Here is a 27,968-nt window from a genome sequence, read left to right on the forward strand (position 1 = left end):
TGGGGTGAAGGAAAACATGAATTCATAAATATTGTTTATTTTTGGGATATTTGGAATCACAGGGTTTTATTTCTGACAACAAACTGTGAAATCTAACAACACCATATTTATGACAAAGTTTTACTGTGATCTGCCTCATGTCATGTAATACAAACTATAATGACCATTTCATCTAGACAGTGAAGTCTGTAAATCAAACACCAGCTTGTGCTGGTTTAATGCGCCTTTGAAAAATCATAAACGTGGCTTTGTTCACAGTGTCATGTTTGAAGGGATTTTAAAAGTGACAGCTCACAGCAAAATACAACAACAATCATTGAATGAAAACATTGCATTTAGACACCATCCTGCCAAAGAGAGGCGGCCGTTGAATGAGGGGCGGGGCCAGTGACAGTAATGGGTGGAGATTATCCGAGGGTTCATTAACATCACTTCAGGTCTTATTTGTAATCGAGAGGAGGCAGCAGAAATTCCTTAAACCATCATTTTCTTGTACGTCTAATGAACCAAAAATGCATTTTTAAAGGACAAGATCAAATAAAATCATATGAAAATACAATAACCTCAACCACAGACAATATCCAGCCATTACTAACCACTAAATGTAATGGGAGGCTGTGCTGATAGCCTGGCAGGAGAATCTGAACTATAGGAATATAGTTTTATATTTATTATATATATATATTTTTATATGTGTGTGTTCATCTACATTTATTTATATATTATATACAATTCAATACATCCATACCTTATCAAGATTAAACTCAGGACCAATGCAGTTCTGGTGTATTGCTAAAGGATGTGTTATGGCAATGATGTCAAGGAGGAAGATTGTACTAACACAACTCAATCTGCCAACCTACATTCACTTCCCAAGAATTCAATTTAACCTCATAGGCTACATGAGGAAATTTAACTCCCTCTCAGTGGATTTAGGTGAATATTTTACTGCATATCATGGGTCCTGAGCATTGCTGAAAAGAAATACAGGGGTGTAAACCTCCATTTTCTTACATGTCTTACATGTCGGATGTCTCTGTCGCGCCGAAACAACAAACACTGAGAACTTCAAACACGCACGCACATCCATACGCAAATCACGTGACAGGAAAAAGACTTAAAAATCCACACTCAACCATTTTCTTTGTCCCTCCAACCCATTTAATATAAATAAAACTATAGGAATAATTGGAAGTCCTAATGTAACATTCAGAGATTTAGGAGTTATCTTAAACAATAGTGTTTTGAGAGGTTGGTGAAATGGAAGGTAAGTATTATTGCTAATATCTGGATAAATGTTTTTGTTTATCCTCAGGACAAGTTATACAAGGGAAGTAAGATGAATAATCCTTCAACAAAACATGTTTCATTTTCTTATTAGGTTCCAAATATGTGAATAATGTTATGAAAAACTATTTTGAGCACCATGACTGACAACAACAACAAAAAAATCGAACTTAAACCATTTTTTTAAATGACAAATTGTTGTCTCAGTTTAACCTATGAAACAATAAGTAAAGAAGCGGGTGGGGCTTGATCTTTGATGTAACCAATTAAAAAGGGTGAGGGACAGCTACACCTGTCCTTTAATACACAACCAAAATTATGTTGACCAACGTAAATTGTCACACACAATAGAAAACAGAAACACAAGACAATGAAAACCTGCATCATTAATACTGATGCACACATAACCGATCAGTTAACAAACAATTAATACTTTAAATTTCAGCTTATTTCAAGGGCATGTGTCTGATACTGTTCAATAGAGCTGAGATGATCAGAATAAGCCGTATTCAATATGACGGTTTAACCTGATCTTAGCTTAAACATGACCGAGCAGCTTCTAGTCAAGATGAGTTGAATGTTTCAGTGCAGGGTCACGGTATGGTACCCTACTATACTATGGTAAAGATTCAGAGACACACCTAAAAGGCTGATAGGTTGAAAAGATTTAAATTATAAAAGTAGAATGAATTGAAACCATACAGCAACAAAAACAAATCACCAAGATTAAAACAAAACATATAAACGTTTTTTTTTTTCCGCAAAAACAGACACTGAAAAACTTTGAAGAATAATGGCTGCGTTCGAAATCGCATATTTGAATCAGTAAATAGTATGAATGTGTGGACATTCGGACATACTACATTCGCCATGTTGTCATAGTCATTTGCGTCACGTCATCTCCATTCACAAATCCTCTCCCATGGCCTCATGGGAACAAAAGTGTCCATCGAAAGCACACTTCAGAATCTAGCCGGAAGTCGTAGGTCATCCGTGTACTTATACTGTGGATTCGGACATACATTTTTTGTTTCGCACCTACTATATAGTAGGAAAGTATGCGGTTTCAAACGCAGCCAATCACTTAAAAACCCTGTTTGAACACCTGTCACAATAACTCAACTGCCAATAGATATTCTGAATATATATGTACACACAAATATTTTCTGCTTTACATACAATTTAACATCTTTAAACAACTTTGTTGAGTGCCAGACAATAATGTAGCGATCTGACAAAGAGCTCTGGCTGAACATCCCTGTGCTGGTTACGCAGGTAGACTTCACAAATCGGGCATAACTTTTGAACGGGGATGACAGCCTGTTTAAGTCAATGTGCTCCATTGGAAAGGAGGAATGTTTAGAACGAAGAGTTGGATGAAGGACTACATTAAAAAGACTTTAAGGGGGTATGATGCTGCTGGTCCTCCAGAAGTTCAGGTCCGATCTGAGAGAGATAGTGATGGTGGAGAGAGAGAGAGAGAGAGAGAGAGAGAGAGAGAGAGAGAGAGTTTATAACAGTCCATTCATATGAGGCGAAATCGTTAAAGGAACAGTATGTAGGATTGTGGCCAAAAGTGGTATTGCAATCACAAAACTTGTGGCTAAAACTGGTACTGCAATCACACAGCTGGTGGCCAATACACAAAATGACAACATAAACATCAGTTGAGGGCTGCAACTCCACTTTTTAAATTACAATATCCTGGCCATACCACTGTTGTGAGTGACACAAGTATTTGAAATGAAAATGATTTCTTAATGTATAGTGACATATCAGGACCATTTTATGATTAATTGATATAAATGTCTTACATACTGTTCCTTTAACGCTTGATGTAAAGCTTGTCTAAGTGGCGGCAACACATGCTCCGGTCTTGCATAAACGTAATTGACTGGCTCGCACTAGGTAATTTGCATAAAGCGATCTGATTGGCTGATGCATGCATTGGCGCTTGAAAAGTTGAGAAAAGTCCAACTTCTGCCACGAGCAATGGCAGTGACACCATAGATATATACACTAGGGCTGCGTCCAAAACCGCATACTGTACAGTAGGTACTGAATGAGATAAAATACCTACTTCCTCGATACTGTATAGTATGAATCCTGGTAGTATGAATGAGATTCGAACGTACTACATCCGCCATGTTGCTACATCACGTGACATACATCGTCATCACGTCATGTCATTCCAGCGCGAATACAGCCGCGATGTGTCGTCTTCTTCAACTCCTCTCCCGGGGGATCATGGAATAGTGAAGTGTTCATCGGTCGCCTACTGCTTTTCACATACTATATAGTATGGAAGTAGGCGGTTTCGGACGCAGCATAGATGCCGTTTTGGGGTTTTAAGCATGCGTCAAAACCGCAGCCATCTTAAAACAGGGGTTTTGTCATAGGAAGTAGCTAGGTAAAGCTACTATCTTCGCCTGTACTTCGAATTCATGGACGATGTCAGACTTTTGTGCTGCGTATGGATGTTAGGCCTACTAGCACTATGCATTACAGTTAGAAGAAGTAGTTTAATTTTTTTCTGGACTCAATGCTAAATACGTGTCTGACTGTTAAAGTGAACCAAAAGAAAACCAAGAAAATCACATTCATGATGATTTATGGTGATTTTATTTCCGTTACACCATTGCCTAAAATGACGCTGATGCGGGGCTCCCCTATTTTAAGATGGCGGCTCTAGTTGACGCATTCGGTCCAATGAACTCCAATGAAATCTATGCAGTGACACGACGTTGACGATTTCCACAATTCAGTTCGGCAACGCATTACATCACCCATAAAAAGTAAATGATAAGCGTTAAAACTTATGCCCAGTGCGAATGTACCGTAACTGTACTAATATAGCTTAATATAAATGTTTTATCATATCACAATTTATGTTTTCAATTAATGACACTAGATGGCGCCAAAGTTTGTGAATTACCATTATGAATGGCAGCATCTAGCACCACAGAGCATCATCAGTCTTCAAGTGCCACCATTCCTTTCACTGGATCCTTCACTCTCATCTAAAAAAAGCAAGACTGAATTATTGAATCACCCCAATGCAGTCATAATAGCATATGTGTGTAGAGGCTTCCCTCAGGAAAAATGACAGCTTAATGTAAAATTAACTGCATAAATCGCATAAAACTGATGTAATAAAGTTGTATGCATTTGGCTTACAGTGCATTCTATCAGTATGTGTCTTTCCTGGGAGTTGAACTCATGAATTTGCATTGTTAATTCAATGCATTACCAGTTAAGCTGCATAACTGTAAAACAAAACTAAACTGAAAACATTAATCTATAAAATAATTGAAATCAATCAATAATCAACAATGCATTGTTTTTGTAAGGTCTAATAGGAGACTGGGGATACTGATGTCAGTGTCCCACATTTCACTCTGATAATCCTCATTTGATGTCACGGGAAAGTCTATGAATCTTGGGATGCTGCCAAGATGTTATGACATCATTTAGTCCCCGGGGCATCACCTGAAAACAGCAGATCGTGACCCGCTCTGCTCGGCTGCCCCTTTTGTTCACAGACCTCATTATAAACTACATTCAATTATTCATCTGGCTCATTGAGCATAAATGTGCGGTGGGAAAATACTGCCAGAAGGTGACGTACCCTTTACATGCCTAACAACACAACATAAAAAATGACTCAAATCAACTGAATACAAATACAACTATAATGTCCCTAGAAAAATACTGCAATATACGCAATCTGTGATTTTTTTTGTGATTTTTAAAAACCGTCCTACATAATGTAAATAATATTTAATATTGACCGAATAAGGTTGTGTCAAAGATTGAAATCAATATGAAATCAATGACTGAAGTCAAACTTTGATGCTCATAAACACATAATTAGATTATGAGACGCGAATCTGCCTCATTTGTGCATAGTTTGCACTCGCATAAACATGCGAGTTGAAAAAATCTGAACTTTGGCGGAAAAATGCGTTGCGTTAACCAATCAGGAACTACTTGTAGTAGTGACGTGATTGTAGGATGCGAGCGGAGTCGCAGAAGCCCTTCCCATGACGCGAATTTCCGCGTGAAATCTCTATGACTACAATTTCATGTGCGGCTTTCACGAGTGAATGAAGCGAGTACTAGGGCTGAACGATACATCGAATTTTCATCGTCATCGCAATATGAACTCACGCGATGAACACATCGCAACAGACAGCCTTGACGCGATGAATGAAGGGAAAACAGTAAGCGCATGTATAATAAACGTTTGACCTATCACGTTTAGTCCTGAAGACATGTGCTGCGTCCGAAATCGCCTACTACCATACTATATAGTATGCAAAAAGCACTACTTTGCCTACTATATAGTATGGAAGTAGGCTATTTCGGACGCAGCGATGGTTTGCGCGTTTATGATATTAGGCCAATCAGGGGAACTACCAAGTCAGCTACGCTCAGATTGATATGTGAGGTGTCAGTTGCGACGCTGTGCCTGTTAGCAAAAACTATGGCAGAGGAAGGAATGGATCACCTTGTGGTGAAAATGAACAGCACTTCAGCTATATCATGGAATAATCTTGGATTTAGGAGAGATGACGCTGCAAACACAGGTAGGCTACTGTGGAAGCTGTGATTCTCATATTGCGTCTATTGCGTGCTCAAGTTCATTATTTCAAATGTATGTGTGCTCTGGAAGCGCCGCGGTCGCGACACGCTCGTTTTTTCCAGGTATTTCAAAAACATTTTAACTTTTCAGAATGACACAAGCGCAGTGTGCTGGTCATGTGACAATAACCTACGTGTCTAGTGTTTTCCACGTGTTTTTAGGCGCGACATGTGAATGGCCCCTAAAACATGAAAAAAAATATTTATCGCAACTCACATCGTCATCACAACATTAAACAATGTCATCGCACATCACAACTTTTCCTCACATTGTTCAGCCCTAGCGAGTACACTCAAAATGTTCAAGCATCCAACTACGCGCGAATAGCACGTTTTTGCCGCCTCTACCGCATTTGATGTGAATGCACGGTAATGTTGCGTTTACACCAGCCGCGGTAGGGGCGGCAAAAACACGCTATTCGTGCGTAGTTGGACGCTTGAACATTTGAGTTCACTCGCTTCATCTGCGCGTGAAATTCTAGTCATTCGAGAAATTCACGCGGAAATCAGCGTCATGGGACGGGCTTCTGCGACCCCCGCGGAGACTCCGCCACTCCGCTCACTTCCTGTAATCACGTCACTACTATAGCAAGGTCCTGATTGGTTAACGTGGCGCAGAAATCCGCCGAAGTTCAGATTTTTCAACTCGCGCGTTTCCCGTGGCAACGCTCAATTTGCGCCATCCGCGCCGCAGGATAATAATCGGCATGTAATCACGTCTTTGCATTGACTTAACATGTAAACCACCCGCGCCCGCCGCCTCCACCGCGGCTGGTGTAAACGCAGCATTAGTACAAGTTGGTATATTGATGAGAAAATATTTATAGCAGCCAATGAGAGTGTAAGTGAAAACCTCATCAAGCTCCTTCCTGGTCTGCTCTTCCATTCTACGGATGTCCTCCATGTTCAGCTCAATCCATCTATCAATCCAGCAAAATAGCTGTCGGTGGAAATTAGTGAACAAGCGCTTCTCTTGCTGTTAGGAGAGAGAAAACATGATACAAAAAGAAAAGTTCAAAATTTCATGTAGTTTGGCATTATGTCCACAAAATGCCACAGTGCTACTAGACAACGAGAGACCGTCAACCTGTTTAAAATTAAACAAGTAGTAATATGAAATGTAAAAATGCATGGTAGAGCTTTTACTATTCCATGCAGACTTTTAATGAAGTTTCAGATACCTTTTGAATAAAGTTTTCCACTTTGTTTTGCAGGCCCCACCACTTGAACTTGACAGTAACCAGTTTGTAGGCACACATGTGTGGACAGTCTGTCTTTCTGGGAAGCTCTTTCTACACACAGAGATCCAAAATCTATTTGAATGCATTTGAATACAGGTATGTCCCATTATTACTGTAATTCAAGTTCACCACTCATACAGCAAGCATCCAGTAATAAAGTCTGTAATACTACACAGGCAATAACAATGCTTTTACTGTAAAATAATGGGTGCATCCCCCACCTTCCAGTCAGGTCCGAGTGGCCCTCTCCCAGTCTTCACAGACTTAAACTTAGTGGGGTCTTCTTCTGGTTTGTAGTCCTGTAGAGAGAAAACTTTGTTTGGATTCATACATAAACCAAAAATCCCTAAAATATCTGAGAGGTGTGGTGTGATTTCTGTGAGGTTTGTTGAAGTTCTCACCTTTGGCTCCACCTGACTCCGATCTGCAATGTCTATGTACACAACATCTACCTTTTTCCAGGTGTCTGGGTCTAAACCATGAACCTATACAAATGAAAACAAAAGGAAATCAATGTTAAATAAGTACACGATATGTCTAGATGCTTTAATTTTAGCATCATGTCTGCTTTAATAAAAATACATCTGACCTTTTAGTGACCATGGTCATTTTCCCAATTTTTGTTATTTTCCATATTGACCTTGAAATTCATCATAAAATATTTTTTATTTAAGTTTAAATTTGATTTTGACCTACTGTAAATCGTTTTTGTAGTTACAAAAAACTAGTGAAATAAACATAACATTAGGAAATAATAAAACACACAAGTGCATTTTTTTATCTGACCCTTAACTGTTATTTCTTAATTTGCTGAGGCCAGGAAAACGATTTCGAAGTGAAAGTATAATACATGCCGAGAGCGTTCAGTTAATATCATTATCTCATTTTTGACAGACGCACACCATACACATCAAACATCACACATCCTAAGCACTTACATTATCCTGCTGTCCCATGTCAGGCTTATGCCACGTCTCAATCTTGATAAGGAAGTTTTCTTTCATGTATTCATTCTAAAACACAGATGTCAATCAGATAAACCGATAAACCATAATTATCAACAACAGACAGGGAGCAGACACATACTGTATACTGTACGTATGTTTGTCCTCTCTCTCTCTCTTAAACTGTGGGTAAAGTTACTGTCTCCTCTTACATTCAAACAGAGTGTCTGAGTGTGTGTGTGTGTGTGTGTGTGCGTGTGTGTAAAATAGTGTGTACTTGTAAATAGTGCATACTTACAGTGATTACTGAAGGGTGATGTGAGACAAGCAAAAAAGACAAAAAAATAAAGATTAGATACCACACAAAATATTTATTTTAAAGCGACACCATGTAGTTTTTCAAACTTCATAATAAATTTTCAAGACCCTTGTGATAGTACATCGACTTTAAATAGGTTGAATGACATGTCTACCATAGCCTGACGGGGTCTGTATCGCTTTTACTCGTACTTTAAAACTTAGGGTTTCTGGTAGTAACCAGAGCACGAAAAAAACTACAAAATTCGACTGCTTTACGGCATACGTCACTTCCTCGACTTCCTCAACAAATTTTTTTTTTTACGTGAATTTTGCTGGAGGCTACTTAAGGAGTGTAGAGTGCAACCTCTATTATGTGATTCTGTGGCACCATGTTAGTGTCACGGACCTATGACATGGGCGACCCGGGTTCGAATCCCCTTTAAGGCAATTTTTTATATAAACTCACGATCTTGATTCATGCATAAATGCAATCTTCTTTATAAATGACAGCGATTATCTTGCATATAGTTCCCTGTTTAGATGCTGCATTCACGTGTTCACGTATTTACCTTTCTTTTACTGTCTATGTATTTACATTACAATCCAGGATGCTATAGCAGTCAGTCAAACTTGCTCAAACTCACACAATGTAAAACCAAACCCTATTCATTCACCAATCCCTATTCATTCACCAATCAGATCCGAGTGTTTCTCTCTTCTCTCTTCCTCATTTGCTACGTTCTGCTGTCACTCGCGTGACGTATTACAAAGCGGCAGACCTAAACACATCGGTTTACTTGGATTTGGAGCGACAATTTTCACACAAAAGAGAGGAAAAACGAGCGCCATTGCGGAAAATCCTGGTGGCGAGGGAGAGAGGGACGATGCAACAATATTTGTTTGGAAAAAGGCAAGGAAATACTTCTGGTCATTTCTCAATTGGAAGGCTGCAGCCTCCGGAGGTCAAATATGCAGGCTGCATACGTCATCAAGCCTCGCTTATTAAGGATGAACTGAGCCTTACATTCACAAGTCATAAGCATACTACAACAATTTATGATTAACTAACTATTAAGTATACTAGTCAACTTTATAATTGTTAATATTCTGAAATAAGGCAGTCTTGATGACGTATGCAGCTTAGAAATACGACATCCAGAGGCTGCAACCTTCAGATTGAGAAATGGCTTCTGCCCCGAGTTCCTCATCAGAAAGTTGTAACTTGACTGCGCTTCTCCCTGATGCCTCAAAATGTTGATCGTTTAGCGTTTTAAAGGTTTAGTTTTTAGTTTAGTTTTAAGGTTTATTTTCCTTTGCGACAGTGCTGTGGCGCTTGTGGCCTCTAGGGGCGCTAGGCGTGAAAAATACATGTCTAGCGCCCCCTAGTGGCCAAAAAGTTCTGCGGTGTGCCTTTAAGAAAACTTGCGTCTTAAAAAGTTAACATATTAACAGTTTTATATTTGAATAAATATATTAAGATTTTATAGGATATATTGGATAATCTATTTAGGATTAATTATTTATTTTCAAATATTAAAAAAGTTTACAACCATGATGTAATACGGTACTGTTAAGGTATGTTACGGTACCTCTAAACAGCTAAAATAAAAGACACTTTTGAGGATTTATACTTATATTTTTGTAAAAATAACTCACATTCGTCTTTGCCACATTTGTGCTATAAAAAATTTTTTTGTGACTGACGCCTGATATATATACTATCCAATGTATTTACATTAATTATCTACATTATCTACCTGAAATGACAATAAAACATACTTCTACAGGAATTATTAATCTTAGTACTAGTAAATTAATTTTAACCTAAACATTTTGAACTTAAAACATTATTTGATGCCTATAAACTAACTTAAACAGGCAATGATCAACTAAAATTTATGTCAACTAACATTAACAAAGATTATTAAATGCTAAAATGTAAAACTATATTGTTAATCATAAATTCATGTTAGCTAGGTTGATATGCCTTTCAGTCACTCTTTTTTACACTCATTCCATTTTATTGTCACTGAATCGCCGAGCACTTTCGTGAATTTGTAATGTTTGCGCATCATGTTTCCATTTTGGTGGAGTTCGACTTCCTGCGGCACTGCACAGAGCAACCGGATTGTGACGTCGAAGTACCACAAGAGCGATTCATAAACACTGTTCTCTACCGGTGGTTCTGTGCAGCACTACATGATGTCGAAAACACCCATTAACTCTGTGCCTAGAATTGAAAAAAATGTCACTGGCTAACTGGCGATTGACACCGTTACTTATACTCGCCAGTGTAGATTTTTACTCTCATTTGGTGTGAGTGTCTATTTTAGGCCCTGGATCATTTCAGAATCAATATGAAAGTGCTGGTATAATCTGAGTTTACGGTGCTGTAACTTTACTCCTGCAGTGAATAATTCAGTGCTCCTTTAGCTCAGCAGTAGAGCATTGCATTAGCACCATAAAGGTCATGGGATCGATCCCCAGGGCTCACACTTACAGATTAATGAATGCATGGACTGCATGTACTGTAAGTCGCTTTGGATAAAAGTGTTTGCAAATGCATATGTAAATGTAATTCAGTGCCCTCAAATGCAGCAACAGAGCAAGAAAGATGAAAGAGAAACAGATACAGCAAAAATCATAACAAGAAAACAACATGAAATGGGCAAATAGGCCATAAGAAGCAGTTAAACTGGGAACATGTCTTACATATTTATCAAAGAATATGTGTGTCCGTGCATACATTATGTGTGCGTACGTGCATGTGCATGTTACCTGTGCGGCAGTATGGGTAGGCATTCCAAGCTTTCTCATGAATGTTCAGTGCTGACGCTGGCGCAAGCATTCGCACAAATGAGGGGACTTTACTGAAAAGCAAAAAAGGCAATGAGACTGTAGTGACAGAAAATATATTGTAAATCTTCAACTTTTTTTCTTTTAGTATAAATATGTTAGGTTTAAAATGAATATAAACTGGTATGGTCCATAACACTTACAAAATTATAAGACATAAGCTTTCGAAACGTACAGTTTGGCACCTGCACTAAAAAAAGTCTAGAATTTTAATGAAATCACCCTACACTTCAGTTTCTCATTAAATTTCTTGTGCAATCAAGTCTATGGGTTATTATGTGTAAAGTATTTACTTTGCAGGTGGTAGATTTTGTGTGTGTACTGGCCCTTCTCTCCATCCTTCTCATAGGGTTCATTCTTCAGCACCTCCACACCTTCTCCTCCACCTGTCTCATTCTTACTGGCCTCTGCTACTGAGTACAGCTGCCCTACTTGATACTATAAGAAACACAAAAGTATGTGATTTCATTGATTTCAATCTTTGACATGACCTTATTAAGAATATCAAGATTATAAACAAATTTGGTACTGCAGATAAACAACACTGGTCCGTAGGCCCTTTTTATTTTATTTTTTATTTTTATTTATTTCACATACTGTATATAACTTAAAGACTTAGGGCCCTATCATACAACCAGTGCAATGCAGTGCAATGCAGTGTAATGCAATGCAGTGCAATGCACAACCCAAGTGTCTTTTGCTAGTTTCAACCCAGCGCAATTATCATTTTCACATTTAGCACCACGTTGTTTAAATAGCAAATGCGTTTGCGCCCAATTTTCCACCCATGGGCATTCTGTTCTAAAAACGAGGTGTGTTTAGGCGCATTGTTGGCGCGTTGCTTTTTTAATGCAACTAAAATACCGTAGACTATTTAAAGACTATTTAAATTTTTTATTTAAAGAGAGCAATATGAGCCTATAAACATGACGACAATGCTCAATTGCTTATCATACACATGGATGCGCAGCAGCACAAAAACGCTTTTAAATATGAAAAATTAAAGGATTAAAATGTAAAAGATTATTATTGAGTCTCTTGGACATAAACGAGGGCTAATTATGAGACGTAAGAAGGTGTAAAGAGCTGCTTCACCTGTAACCTGGTAAGTAAATAAATGCTTTGCTTTAAACAAATGCATCTGTTTTTAAATGTTTTTTAAATGCTACCTCACGGATTTATTGTATATGAAAACATGGCGCTGTCCGAGTGCTGAAACAGCTCTCCGCACGTTCATTCTTTATCTCTTGTTTGTATTTTTAGTGTTTAAACCTTTTCTTGCATATTTGCAAATTATTTTATGAGATTACAATGATTATGTAAGATATCAATACATTTACAGCAATTAAAAACCTGCTATTTTGACTGAAAGAAATGGCTTTTAAAGGTTTTAATCCAAATAATAACTATTTCAATAAAAATGAAAACAACACAATTTTTTAACATTATTCTTAAATGGTGGTCTTAGTTTTTCAGTCTACAAATTCCGCTTTCTAAATAGAGATTAAGCGTGGCGCCAGGTGCAACTGGCTTTTAAAGGGGATGAGAGCTGAGACTATCATTTTTTTATTGCATGTTACGCCCATAACACACCCATTACTCATTAGAAGAATAGGATCAACCCTTTAAGGCTGTGCGCTTGGCGCATAATCCATTTTTCCCGTCATTAAATTAGCAAAACTGGCACGACACGCCCATTTAGACCATGCGCCGTGTGCTTTAGACAATGCACTTAGATTATTAAAATAGGGCCCAAAGACTTAAAGATTAACATTTTTATTCAGTTCAAAACATTTTGTTTGTTGTTCTAAAGTTTGTGTTCTAAAGCAAAATGGTCTATATTTTCACATGGTCTACATTATAAATGATTATTTTATGTAGAAAACAATAAATCACCAATTAATGACTTTTGCTAGGTTATCACACACTCTCAGAAAAAGGTACCAAAGTTGTCACTGAGATGGTTGGTACCTTTCAAAAAGGTCCTTACATGTACCATTTTCGTATGCACCTGTTAGGTATACAAAAGTGTACTTTTTAGAAAGGTTTTGCCCAAGTGACAACTTTTGTACCTTCTTGTATCTTTTTGTCTAAAAGTGCGGTCACATATTGAGAAACGTGCTAACTCATGAGTATTTATTTTAATATACCATACATGTATTTTAAACACAAGTTGAGCTATGCTATTATGCAGGTTGACCGAGCTGGTTAATGTGGTCTGTTTTGTTGGTTTTAGAGATGTTTTTTTTTTACTTCTAAGCTTGGCCAAACTGGAACACCAGTTTAAACCAGTTGAGATCAACAAACCACGGTGGCCTGGCTTTAAGCTGTTTTTGTTTTCAGCATAGCCCTCCCACTTCTTGTTAATCTACGGTATGTTGAATAAAGTAGTCGCAAACAATGACCTCCTTCATACTGTAATCACCTCTAATCATGTGAAGAATTTGGTTTAGTATATATAAATACATATGCATGCACAAACATAGACCTGCACAGGCAAATGAGACAAATGTTTGGAAATGCATAACTACAGTATCTATCTGCCCAGTACTTTTATTTAGCATTATTTCTGCTGCTTGTATTCTCCATTTGTATTTATGTTGCTTTCACAACACAAATGTGCAGTTTTTGTCATCCAACATGGCACGCTGACACTAAACAGAGAGAAAGATCCTGCAGCTATTGTTTAGTGTTAAACGAATCCATTATGAGGTAAAAGGAGTTCAAGTGATTTGCTCTGTTCAGTGTCAGCAGAATCTATTTAAGAGTCTAAACTGAGATGTTCAAGGAAAAACACCTCCAGAATATAACCCCGAAATAGCCCTGACTGAGTATCTAAATATGAGTCTCAATCCCTAAACATAAAAAGACAGAATGAAAGAAAGAAAGAAGAGTTTATATCAGACAGACCCATGTCGTGTGTGTGTGTGTGTGTGTGTGTGTGTGTGTGTGTGTGTGTGTGTGTGTGTGTGTGTGTGTGTGTGTGTGTGTGTGTGTGTGTGTGTGTGTGTGTGTGTGTGTGTGTGTGTGTGTGTGTGTGTGTGTGTGTGCTTCTTTGTACAGTATGTGGGGTTTTTTTGTACAGTCTGTGTGTCTTTACATGTAGTGTAAATGCTGTATTTGCCAACCAAAGGCATCGTCTTTCCTCTCGGCCAATCAGAGGCCAGCAGCAGAATGCGTCACTTTGCAGCACTGTATGAAAATCCATCATACATCACACGTTATCATCCCTCTCTCTCTGCTGACCACACACACACATCACCGGGCAGGGATTCGTTCGCAGCAGATGTGCTATTTTGTGTACATGTGTTATCTATCTATGTTTCAACTGGTATTGCATAAAACTGTAATCTTTTTGAATGATGCGTTCGCGTGCGAATATGGTTAAGCCCGATTATAGATGGGTGACGGACAGGCTAAAAGATGTGTGGACTTCGAACTAACATGCTAATTGACAGATTGAACCGCTTTCGAACAGACAAGAGAGAGATGCCTCAAACACTAACCGGCTGACAGAGACCGACAGGCTTTAGTGTACTGTACAGTATGTGTCTGACTGTAAAAATGACCAAAAGCTCATATAAAGCTAAAGAGCAGGAGAAAATAAATCACAAGGGGGCATAAACTGCCCAGCTGTCCCCTTAAGCAAGTAAGCTTTCTTAATCTATCATTCCTGAATTAATGATCTCCAAGAAAAGCACTATGCACTCTCGCTTTAAACAACATCAGATGAATAAAATGCATCTTTAAGGCTCCCGAAAGCAGATGAGGGACAAAGGTTTAAATCATCTGCCCTCAGCTCTCAACGCTTAAAACAACATGACGGCCATACCATTCTTTCTCATTGGTTTATAAACTAAATCATGAATTATGGAATAAAAATATTTCTCATTGTATTCTCTTCAGCAGTTCATTACAACAAATTAAACTGCCATTATCATAACATTACTGGAAAAACTGTGCTTGACTTAGAGATACAATAGACATGAAAATATATAGGTTCAATATTTATGGTTTTAGGCCCGGTTTTACAAACAAGGCTTAGCTAAAGCCAGGACTAGGGCTTAGTTAAATTAAGATGCTTTATGTTTTATAAACATGCTTTAGTATGTATCTAAGACAAATCAATGGCACTAGCATATTTTAAAGAGTACATATCATGAATATTTGACTTTTGCTATGTTTAGATGCTTTAATTGGGTCCCCAGTGCTTCTATCAACCTAGAAAGCACGAAAAAGAATAACCCAGTAACATTTTGCTAAACCATTCTGCAATCTGCAAGCATGTTAAAGCAACACTATTTAGTTTAAATAATGTCTCTAAAATTATTTCAGTGATAGAACAACTTTTAACTGGACAAATTGTACTGTTGCTGCAACCTGAGCAGCCTCCTAGCTGCTACAAGCACACTCTGAAAGTGGCGGTGGAGGGTAGAGCACACAGCCCCGCCCCTCCCCCTGCCTGCAGAAGAGTGTCTGATACCAGGCACTGTTGCGCTTTTCAACCACATGGGGGAGCTGTAAGTAATTTTTACCTGGAAACTACATAGTGTTGCTTTAAATAGGGATGTTAACTGATGACCGTTTTACCGATGGTTGACCGTATCAACGTTACCCGGTCAAAGTTGTTGGTTAAAAAAAAGTGATCTTAGGCTATTATAGACAGTGGACTTAACGCTACTACAGTTAGTCATCTCTTTCAAGATCTTTTTGTGTGAAGTGAACAAATCCCTCATAATCGGTTTTTCATAACTCGCCTGTTTGTACTTAATAAACCAATAAAAACATTTAGCACGAGGTCACGACGTTTGGGTTCGCATGCTCACAAGGTTTGCGAAAAGTAAATGCTACAGGCTATTTTTTGTAAACTCCTTCATTCGAATAGTAAATAAAATATGGCAATAAAATAATTAAAATTAAAGACTCTCCTGATTGTGTTCCAAATGATTAACATTTACGTCTTTTAGGCTAACAGTAAAGTGCAGATTAAGTTTTGTTTTTGTAAATCGTTAGACATGATTTTTACCACTTAATAAAGTTTTGCTTTGTAGAAAGCATTTCTTTAAAGTGAATTTCGTTTTGTATAAATTGTATCTTAATTTTAATAAATGTTTCATCAACCAATTACATGTATTTAATAAAGAAAACGCAAATATAGCAGAGAATATAATAACCGGTCCGTGCATGAATGCGCCGGCACGGGGCGTTCACTTGCATTGCATTGTTAACTAGAACGCACCTCATCCTAAATGAATAAAACTCAGCTCAGATCTCAACTGCATTCGTTCTAAAACAGACAAGGGCTTTCTCGCACACAGTGAGTTATCCCCGCCTTAAAATGTTTTAAAAGCATGGTTATGAGTCTGTGAATCATTTGTTCAATCGTTTTTTCAAATTAAAAACAAAAATGAAAAAATTAACCACCATGGTTTTCTGATTGTGTGCTCAGATCAAAAAATTAATTACTGGATTAGACACATTTTTTATTTAACACCTTTATAGGCATAATATATCAATGAAATCATTTTAAATAGTACTATAGTTTTAACATATTACAGGCATTTATGCTCTCATGAAAGACTTACAGTCCAACTTTTGAACTGTATTCCTTTTTTTGTTAATATTTATCCGGGACACACACATACACACCTAAGGTTTAAGGAGGTCTCCGCTTTTTGTCCAGCTCCGACAAGGTTCTATTCAGTAAACCGCTTAAAATACACTCTGTGTTCACCCGCTCTATTTCCCGACCTGACGGGTCCGCAACACTTAACGTTACATCTCGTTTCCAGAATCTCACATTCAAATGTCTCTAACGAAAAGAGAGAGATGAAGTAGCCTATAACAATTATAAATGTTATACAAAAATTGTGTTCGTGCCAATATAAATATTATTTTAACATTGTATTGTCAGCAGAGAAAAAATGTCAGAAAAAAATTAAATATAAATAATAAATTAAATAGGACAAAGCATAGATATTTATAAAGGCTAGATGGCTCGTCCGCGCTGCTGGCCAATGGAGTGCAACGTCCGCATTTTGGCGGCCATCTTACGACAGGGCGCTCGCTCACTCGTAGCATAGAGTTTTAATGATGCAGGTACTTTTAAATGACCATAACTTGCTTAGTTTTTTGCCGATTTTCAAGCGGTTTGGTTTGTTATAAACGTCAAAGATGTACCTATGACACTGCATACCTATACTAAAAATAAAAAATAAATTCATGAAACATGTTAAAGCATCCAGAATTATAGCCACGTTAATAACGTTTGTAAAAATCCAAACCGTTTGAAAATCGGTAGAAAATTGAGCAAGTTATGGTCTTTTAAAAGTACCTGCACCATTAAACTCAATGCTACGAGTGAGCGAGCGCCCTGTCGTAAGATGGCCGCCAGGTGATGCCGTTAGGGACTCCGCCTTGAGCCATCTAGCCTTTATACATATCTATGGGACAAAGCCTCTCACTTAAATTTCTAACCAACATAAACCGAAACCATAGTTGGTTGCGGAATTGCTGTTCAAACTAATTGCTGAAAATCCTCCTTTGCCAAATTTATAACGTTTTAAACGGAGACAAAGATCAAAGAACTATGCGTTAGGAAAAATTAATAATGGCTTTATTTTAATAGACATGTAAAACCATATTTTGGCGGATTACTTTCATTTTTTAACAAATTTATCTGCCCATTTAGTCTTAATAATTAACGGTAAACGAACTTGACTTGCTGTTCTCAAAGGCAGGTCGAACCAAATAGGTCGGGCTCGAGCCCCAAGTTCAAGTAACAGAACAGAACAGTAGATTCCTTTGACATTTACGTTAAAATTTCTAAAAGCCTGCAATTACTTTTCAGTAATTTGCGATGTCACGAAGTTTAACGTCTTCACGCGTGACGCATTGACGTAAATTTGCAAATGATTCATGATACCTCTGCAATTATTTGATCGATTGTTTTTTAGAAGTATGCTCAAACTCTAATGACAGCTATGATCGCGGATGCGCTGGTAGAGAAAGAGAACGAGAAAGAGCGGCCCGTATACGCATTTTTTCAGGACATTCTTGCAAGCCGATGGCAACTTGTCCACGACCCGGTGGTTGGGGACCGCTGGGCTAGAGGAAGAGTTTTGTGCAGCATTTAGTGCAAATATTTTTTATCAGGTAATACATATTATTTATTAGTGTGTTATACGCGAATAAATAATAATGAAAAAAGTTCAAAAGTCAGACTGTAAGCGAATGAGACATACAGGAAAGCATGGTTGCTATTAAAACCCTTATTAAAACCCCTCATAAAATGTAATCTGTTAGTAGGCTAGGATCTGTTTAAATTTATTTCATTGGTATATGTCTGCTAAGGTGTTCAGTAACAATTTGTCCAAACCCGTTTTCATTCTTTTTTTATTTTTGATCTGAGCGCACATTCAGAAAACGAGTCGTGTGATTTTAGTTCAGGACATAAATAATAGAAAACAAGTGGTTTTTCTTTATTTTCTTTTTGGTCTTGATTTGAAAAAACGAATGAAGGAATGATACACGGGGCCATTTTTGTAAACTGGTATTGTAAAATAAAAAAAGTCTGATTAAAAAATAAATAAAAAAACGGACTTCAAATTAATCCGGCGGGCCAGAAAATATTCCTGGCGGGCCACTTTTGGCCCGCGGGCCGCCTGTTGCCGACCCCTGCTGTACACTGTGCAAAACGTACAAAGTAAACCCTTATGTATTATTAATTAAGTGATATAAATGCGTTAGCTTCCCATAACCAGAAATGTTTCAGAATGGGAATCCGCCTATACTCTAATGAGAGCGATATATCAAATTTCCCTGATCGATAATGCGGTAAAAATAAACACGAGAACTTGATATGTTAACCGGCATCAGAGTTCATGCAACCCAATTGACCTCTAACCTACAAATCATCAGTTTATTTGTGAAAAAGGGATTTGAAAGAAGAATTTCATCTGACTGGTAGGGCATAAACAAAAATGAATAGCCTACTTTATGCGAGGTAACAGATTTCCCCATTATCCAAATGGAACTTGGCTGAGTGTCCTGTTGAGAAAAATATGCTGAGGTATGTAAAAACCAGTATGGATGGAAATTGAGATCATGAGTTGGAAGCAGGCATTTAATTAGCATAATCCAGCTTGGAGAGAGAGTTTGTCCCATAAATCCTGATCCAACTGTCTCATACAGTAACACAATCCAGATATATAACCAGATTCGGTAGACATTATGGTAGCGACATAAACACATGCCACCTTAAAGGTCTCAGGGGTATCTAGAATGTGTCTGTAAAGTTTCAGCTCAAAATACCCCACAGATGATTTATTATATATGTCCATGATGTCCCTATTTAGATGAGAGCGCTGTTTTTATTTGTGTACCTTTAAATGCAAATGATCTACAGCTCCTCACTCCCTTACCAACAGACATCTGATTCCTGTATAACAATACAGTCTGAGACAATAACGTCTAACTTTTGGGTAAAATTAACCAGTCAGTCAGTGGCTGTGGGCGGGGATTTGTTAGTGTGACATCACATTAACAAGAGAATCAAAACAACATTTCTAACGAGACTGCTTTGGTTTAATAGGGATTTTAAAAGAATGAAAGGGTGGATTCATTGTAGGGTAGGGGTGATTATGTCCAAACACCTCATTAAAGATTTGGCTTAAAGGATTAGTCCATTTTCTTTAAAAAAATCCAGATAATTTACTCACCACCATGTTATCCAAAATGCTGATGTCTTTCTTTGAAAAATGATTCTTTGAAAAATATTTTTTCTCATTTTAATGGACTTTAATGGACACCAACACATAACACTTAACTCAACACTTAACATTTTTTTCAAAGGACTCTAAACAATTTCAAACGAGGCATAAGGGTCTTATCTAGCAAAACGATTGTCATTTTTGACACGAAAAATAAAAAATATGTACATTTAAACCACAACTTCTCGTCTATCTCCGGTCCTGTGATGCGCCAGCGCGACCGAATGATAAAAATTAATGTCTTTGTGTCAGTTCATTGTTTAAAATGGTCCGCAAATGTGCGTTTCATATATGTAACACGTGACCTTTCTACGTCACTACGCAATTACGTGAGGTCGCGCTGGTTCGTCACACAGTCGGAGAAAGAAGAGAAGTTGCGGTTTAGAAGTGCATATTTTTTATTTTTCTTGTCAAAAATGACAATTGTTTCGCTAGATAAGACCCTCATGCCTCGTTTGGGATCGTTTAGAATCCTTTGAAACTTCGTTGAAAAACACAAGTGTTGAGTTAAGTGTTAAGTGTTGGGGTCCATTAAAGTCCATTAAAATGAGAAGGATCCTGGACTGTTTTAAAAAAACATAATTCCTTCTCGACTGAACAAAGAAAGACATCAACATTTTGGATGACATGGTGGTGAGTAAATTATTTGGATTTTTTTAAGGACTAATATGTCCATATGTGACCTTTAAAGGTGCAGTATGATTTTCATGTGCCAATAGCAACACCAAAAAAATTGAAAAAAATCCATTCCCTGTTTGTCATGCCTTATGAACTTTAAATAGCATATGCAAGGACCACCCTCAGTCCATTTGCTATCTTTTTGATAGATGTTGAACACAATACTGCAAAAGACTTTCTCGATAGTAAGCACTTTCCTATTTGGCTAATATCAACTACCTTTTTTGCATAAAGGCTCTTTGTATGTATGTTTCTCTGTTAATAAAGACAGCTTGTTTTCTGTCTGTTATACATGAGACATTAAACAATCTTGCTGTGATACATGCTTGTCACTCCTATGTACATCTATTATTAAAAAGTCTGAGCACCTTTTCGTGACGTATATGGAATTTCAGACACGGCCTCTCAGGCACGGTTTTCCCACCCCTAACGCAATACTGAAATATTACTCTTGATTTGTAATTTAAATGGGAATTGCTGACTTGACTAAAACCATAAGCTATTAATACAGACGGACCCCCGGAGGAGTGATGCATTAGTGATTCGGCACGATCCGTACTGGGATTAGACAGCATGACAGAAGAACGATTCGTCCTCTTGCTGTGATAACTGACTCATAACTGACTGAGCGGCATAGCGCGTCCGTTTCGTTATTACTGATCTGTGGCTCGCCGCACACAGACAGAATCACAACACTGATGTCGTGACTGCTGTCAAAATGTGCCAAGACTGACTCATCCACACTCAACAAATGTACATTGATGACTGGCACCACACGCATGCATATGAAAACAATGTTAGAAATCTGTGTCATTACTAGATTGCATATAGCATGCTGTACCCAAACACTTACACAAAGACACACGACACTCAGTTTGCACTTACCTCCTCCACAGAAATCGGTAGGATCACTCGACTGCAAAAAAACAAACATACAGTAACTAATTATTCAAGAACTAAGTAGAAGTATCATAATGAATGTGCCCCAAATTTAACCTGTTTTAATTTATTCACCATTTGGGCCACATGGTGATGCATATACATAAGATTTACATCTTGAAAATTCATAATAAAATGTGTGACCCCGTCTGTGAAATCAAATTATGAAATCAGATTATGAGCATTAAAGTTTAAAGGCAGCTATAGGGGGTGACTAGAGTTATATATGGGGCAATAGTAATCTTTATTGTGATTGGAGAATTTAAAGGAAAACGCCACCGTTTTTCAATATTTTACTATGTTCTTACCTCAACTTAGACGAATTAATACATACCAATCTTTTTTCAATGGGTGCATTTAATTTTTGTACAGCATGTTGTGAATGTGTTAGCATTTAGCCTAGCCCCATTCATTCCTATGGCTCCAAACAGGGATGAATTTAGAAGCCACCAAACACTTCCATGTTTTTCCTATTTAAAGACTGTTACATGAGTAGTTACACGAGTAAGTATGGTGGCACAAAATAAAACTTTTGTTTGGAGCCATAGGAATGAATGGGGCTAGGCTAAATGCTAACACATTCACGAGGCACTGTACAAAGATTAAAAGTGCACGCATTGAAATTCATCTAAGTTAAGGTAAGAACATAGTAAAAAAAACTGTGGTGTTTTCCTTTAGGACATTTAAAGCATTTTAACACAATTAATTTGCAGTGTCTATTATAGTTCAAAAACCATAAAAAATCAATTTTAGACTATTTCAGGGCTTAAAACAATATTGCAGAAACTATAACATGCATTTTAGTCTGCATTAAATGGCACATATTATGCCAATTTTAACAAGATAAGTCTCAAGGGTGTCTAAAATGTGTCTGTGAAGTTTGAGTTCAAAATACCTCACAAATAATTTGTTATAGCATCTCCAAAATGCCAATTTGGGTGGGGCAAAAACGTGCTGTTTTTGTGTTCGTACCTTTAAATACAAATGAGCTACTGCTCCTTACTCCCTTACCAACAGATACATTTCGGTTAAAAACAGATTCGATTCCTGTGAATAGTCTGAGACAATCTTTAGCCGCATTAGCGCTACAACGTGCTAACAAACACATTTAGAAAAGCTTTTGGGTAAAATTAACCAGTCAGTCAGTGGCTGTGGGCGGAGCTTTGTTTGTGTGACCTCACATTAACAATAAAATCAAATAAGGCATGAGACTTCTTTGGTTTAATAGGGATTAAAAAAAGAAAAGACTGGATTTTTTCATTGTAGAGTTGTTGTGTCACCTTTCAAAAGTGGACTTTGCATAAAATGTCACCTTTAATGCCTTCATGGCTAAGTTTCTTCAACAAATGCTTTATATAGTCTTTAAAGGGACACTCCACTTTTTTGAAAATAGGATAATTTTCCAGCTCCCCTAGAGTTAAACATTTGATTTTTACCGTTTTGGAATCCATTCAGCTGTTCTCCGGGTCTGGCGCTACCACTTTTAGCATAGCTTAGCATAATCCATTGAATCTGACCATTAGCATCACGCTCAAAAATGACAAAAGAGTTTCGATATTTTTCCTATTTAAAACTTGACTCTTCTGTAGTTACATCGTGTACTAAGACCGACAGAAAATTAAAAGTTGTGATTTTTTTGGGCTGATATGGCAAGGAACTATACTCTCCTTCCGGCGTAATAATCAAGGAATTTGCTGCCGCACTATGGCTGCAGCAGGCGCAATTACATTAAGCAGTGCCCGAAAATAGTCCCTTAGGTAACTTTCAATAGCAGGGGACTATTTTTGGGCCCTGCATAATGGGGCACTTTGGTTATTTTTGAGCACAACGCTAATGGTCTAATCAGATTCAATGGATTATGCTAAGCTATGCTAAAAGTGGTACCCCAAGATGTTTAGGGGAGATGGAAAATTAGTCTATTTTCAAAAAAAGTGGAGTGTCCCTTTAAACTACAATATAATGTAATGAATCTGCTCAAAGTAGCAAGCTTATTAAAGCTATTCTTTGTCACGAGCATCTCCAATATCTGTGTACTGTTTCTAAATGGTAGTTGGCAACATATCAAGGGCTGTGCAGCCTGCATATATAATCAATACTTTTCGGGAGTAAGTCAACACCGCCGCCTCTCTCCATTCCAGCTAAGCGCTCTAGTCATCTGTTGTATGTCAGGAGTGCATTTCTGGATTGTCCTCTTCATGTGACTTCTGTGAAGAGATGCGCTAAGTTCTCCGATGACCAGGTTTTAATTTTCTTTAGTTTGCAGAGAAAAATGTTATTGCTTCAAGCTTGTTTCTTTGTAGCTTAAAGGATCTCTATGGAGATTTCATTTATGTTTCTTATAAGAGAAAGGAGATATAAAATTAATATGGATACCATTGCCTGGATAATATAGTGCTGAAGGAATTGATGAAAAATTCTATTTAATTTCAGGCCTTTGCCTCTTGGAAAAGCTGTGCACCATTTCAGGCACTGTTGAGATCTTAATTGTAATACTAAAAGAGCCAAATGTTAGAGTTTTTTCTCTAGAGAAATGAGACGAAAGTCTCCATTTGCGTTCAGTATTTGAAATATAATGTGTTTAGTTACAGAGTTACGGGGGGATTTGGAAAACCACTCAGCACCTGCTTTACCCAATCCATTATGAAAAAATCTGAAAAAACTTACAGCCTACGGGAACCTCACACATATCAAATGCCCTGTACACTACATGGGTCACCTCACCATATATCACATTATGGTAACCCAGGTGTGTTTTACTATCTGCTGTTAGCTGCTGCTAATAGCGGGAGTCACCTTGCCCTCCTGAACACTGCCCGTGCCCTGAATAGGGCCTATCGGTCACCGCTGTGGATTTTGTGTCTCATCTCTGCCTCCATGACACCTACTTTCTACATTATAAATGTCTTTGACCGCATGGCTGGATTTCTTTGTGCAGGAAAGGCTTTACTTATTGTTTCGGTAACAAGACAATCTAGTTTACAAAGTGATTCTGAAATTTAATACAAATGAAAAGGTCAGCGTCTCCTTTATTAAATACTGGTTATTAAACAAACTGCATGTATTTGGAGATGAACACATAACGAATTGTGTCATATTGAGGTTTAATAAGGAAGTAGGGATGTGATTCGTCACTGGTCTCGCGATTCAATTCGATTACGGTTATTATGTTACGATTCAATTTGATCAATCACGATGTGTTGCATCCTCAATTTTATTATATTGCTGCACAAGACACGCACGCAGATAAGAGAAATCTGAGATTGGGGCAGAGAGGCCTTTATTAATAAACACTTGTGGTATATAAGGCATTGTTATAGGGTAAACTAGAGGTCTGGACTATGCAGACATATTGTCTGCATTCTGGAAGGGAACTGGGTCACAAAAAGTGAGTAAGACCTGAGAATAAGAGCACAAGTAGCTTAAATAGACAGATTATATTTACAGATAATTAGAGTATTACAGATCCAATGAAATAAAAATTGAAATGTGCCGCCTTTCTTTGATACATTGTAATGCAATTTTTACCAAAACAGGAAGTTGGGATGGGACATATTCTGTGACTCATCTCCTTTTGATGTAGCCAAAATAGTTTAGTTTATCTCACAGCTTGGAATCTGATGAGAGCTAAAGTGCATAATGATGTCATAAAAAATAATTGATCCATAATGGTGGAAATGAGAGACTGTACGTTTTAAATGATTGCATCTTTTTTATGTGCATTTTGTCAGCACAGAAGTTTAGATATATACTTAAGGCTTACATATTTATATTAAAAGCCAAAACTTTGATTTCATGGGGACTTCAATGTTTAACGAAAGCATAAAATCCTACTGTGTATGTTGGTAGTTAAAGGTGCAGTGTGTAAATTTTAGCGGCATCTAGTGGTGAGGTTGTTAATTGCAACCAACGGCTCAGTCCACTGCTCACCCCTGGCTTTTGAAACACATAGAGAAGCTACTGTAGCCACCACTGGGCAAACAGGTCATCATCGGAGACAACTTAGTAAAAGAAATTGTCTGTTAAGGACTTCTGTAGAAACATGGCGGCCCAAAATGGCGACTTTCATGTAAGGGGACCCTCTGTGTATATAGATAAAAACATCTCATTCTAAGGTAATAAACACATAACAGTTCATTATGAAAGGTCTTAATACAACTTTGATAATATAGTTTTGTATATTATATTGCATTTTTGTCAAGAGATCCTTTTAAAAATTACACACTGCACCTTCAATGCATAATATGATAGTTAGGCTAATGCATCTTTAGTTTTTTTGAACATTTAAAAATCAACATCAAGGCTTTTTATAAAATGTATATAAATATTTAAGAACAAGTTTACATTTGAAGTCCTTTATCTACATTTTTTAGATTACTTTTAAATATATTTTACTCTCACTAGTTTACTCTCACTATTGTAATTTGTCCTATTATGTGACAAGTAGTCTCTAAATAAATTAAATGTTTCATAAATGGCCATAATAATTGCAAAATAGTTTTGATAGAGCATATATGCCATATAGCACATGATTCTCCTCAAATGTTTTATGCCCCTATACAGTAACACCAGAACACGTACAGTATATAAAAAACTATGCTTTTATTTTATATAATTATGCAATGTGACAAAAAATGCAATTGCATTGAATAGCCTATACTTCATCAGAATTCAATCTCAAACCGTACATCAATTCCAGTAAGCATAAATTCTTCACCTGAGAGTATTTTTAGTGTCGAAGGTTATTTTTAGTCCGTTAATGAAAGCACAAAGTACAGACAGCAAACCTCAAGGGACCTCAAAGAAAACAGCACGTGTATAAGCATAAAAGACTTGTTTGCTGCTGATATAAAAACTATATAATTGTGCCCCATCCTGTATAAGCATTTACACACAATAATTACATTTAACAAATATAATACATATTTGTCAATAATGCATACAACTTATACACATGCATAGAGGTTAATTTAACAGAACGGGCAACTCGTTTTGTTTCCTCAGAATCTGCATGACGTCGTTGAAAATGACGTCAGAGAGATGCCCGTGACGAGTGGATGCGCGGTGATGATGATGCGCTGGCGTCCTTGCTGCGAGCGTCGCGTTATTCATGGCGCGTCTGAGTCACTCGGAAGACTCGTGAGTGAGCATTTCTGCGCGATACAGCACATGTGCAGCGTTTGCGTGGGATTCAAGAAAAAGATGCAATTATGGGCAGATATTAGCTGTAAGAAACACAAACTGCTTTATGCCTAAGTGCAAATCTAGCCTATATCAGATAAACTCCATAATGGTACCTCAACTGGTAGAGAATTGCGTTAGCAACGTAAAAGTCATGGGTTCGATCACGGGAAACACACATGGAGGATTAAATGAAATGTTGGAATGCACTCAAAGAAGCTTTGATAAAAGCCAGATGCATAATATGAATGTTTCAACTTGGAAAGCCTCAGATGGTTTCAGCAGTGACATTTGGCTTGTGTGTAAAGGTTATTAATATTTCAGAGGTGAAAGACAGGGGAGGTTTAGGGTATATGATCAAGTTATAGTTCAATGAAACTGACGCTCGTATTACACGCGCAAGGTGAACGGATCCGGTTGTTGCGAAAAGCGGGTGACTTGATCAAAATGTGGATCTTTTAAAAGTGTTAGAATAGATTCACGAGCGCCATTTAATATCGGAACGCGGTGTGCTGAAGTCGCTCCGTTTCACCTTCACGAACGTATCAATAACACCACGAAGAGACTCGACTGGTGCTAAAAAATTCAATTGAAACATAGACGCGACTGATGAAAAAATTACATCGGAGTGAGATATTATAATAGCACCAACATGTGCGCATTTTTATACACAAATAAAGTGCATTTTTGCCGATTTGGAAAATGATACTCACCAATGCTATATTTATTAAATTCATCAAGAATAATTACGGATCAACGTGTGAAGTGACATAAAGTCAAGTTTACAATGTCGCCATGGCCTCTGGCGGTGGGATGCGGTCGTGGTACCCGCGCGGCACGGACAGACGGAGGATGCTCGCATCACAATCAGATCAATAATATAACAGCTGCACTTACAATTCTTTAATAAGCATTTTCTCCGGTGCTCCGTGCCTTCCCAAAATACCGCTGCTTTGCACCTGGATGGATGCAAATAGGTGTCAAGTCCTCCGTTAGTCCCACGGTCTCGTTGTACCCCACCTCACCCGCTTCTATGTCATTCTAGGGAGCGCTTTTCTATTTCCCACACATTCACTTCCTGATCAGGGCCGAAGGAGGCGTTGACGACAAACCGGGTGCCGTGACATACA

General features: G+C 37.7%; 1 protein-coding gene across 1 annotated transcript; it reads right to left on the minus strand.

The window, feature by feature from the left end:
* Positions 1 to 27,950, minus strand: pitpnab (phosphatidylinositol transfer protein, alpha b). Its single transcript, XM_073874231.1, has 12 exons — positions 27,736 to 27,950; positions 21,607 to 21,637; positions 11,561 to 11,710; positions 11,195 to 11,282; positions 8,415 to 8,422; positions 8,111 to 8,185; positions 7,574 to 7,657; positions 7,394 to 7,471; positions 7,113 to 7,223; positions 6,785 to 6,907; positions 4,223 to 4,307; positions 1 to 2,733 (listed from the first exon to the last, which is right to left on the minus strand). Exons 1-11 carry the CDS (start codon positions 27,750 to 27,752, stop codon positions 4,260 to 4,262), a joined length of 813 nt encoding a protein of 270 aa, XP_073730332.1. The 5' UTR covers positions 27,753 to 27,950; the 3' UTR covers positions 1 to 2,733; positions 4,223 to 4,259.
* Positions 27,951 to 27,968: the final 18 nt, after the last annotated feature.

This window comes from Misgurnus anguillicaudatus, chromosome 12, assembly GCF_027580225.2.
Source record: "Misgurnus anguillicaudatus chromosome 12, ASM2758022v2, whole genome shotgun sequence".
Lineage (NCBI taxonomy): Eukaryota > Metazoa > Chordata > Actinopteri > Cypriniformes > Cobitidae > Misgurnus > Misgurnus anguillicaudatus.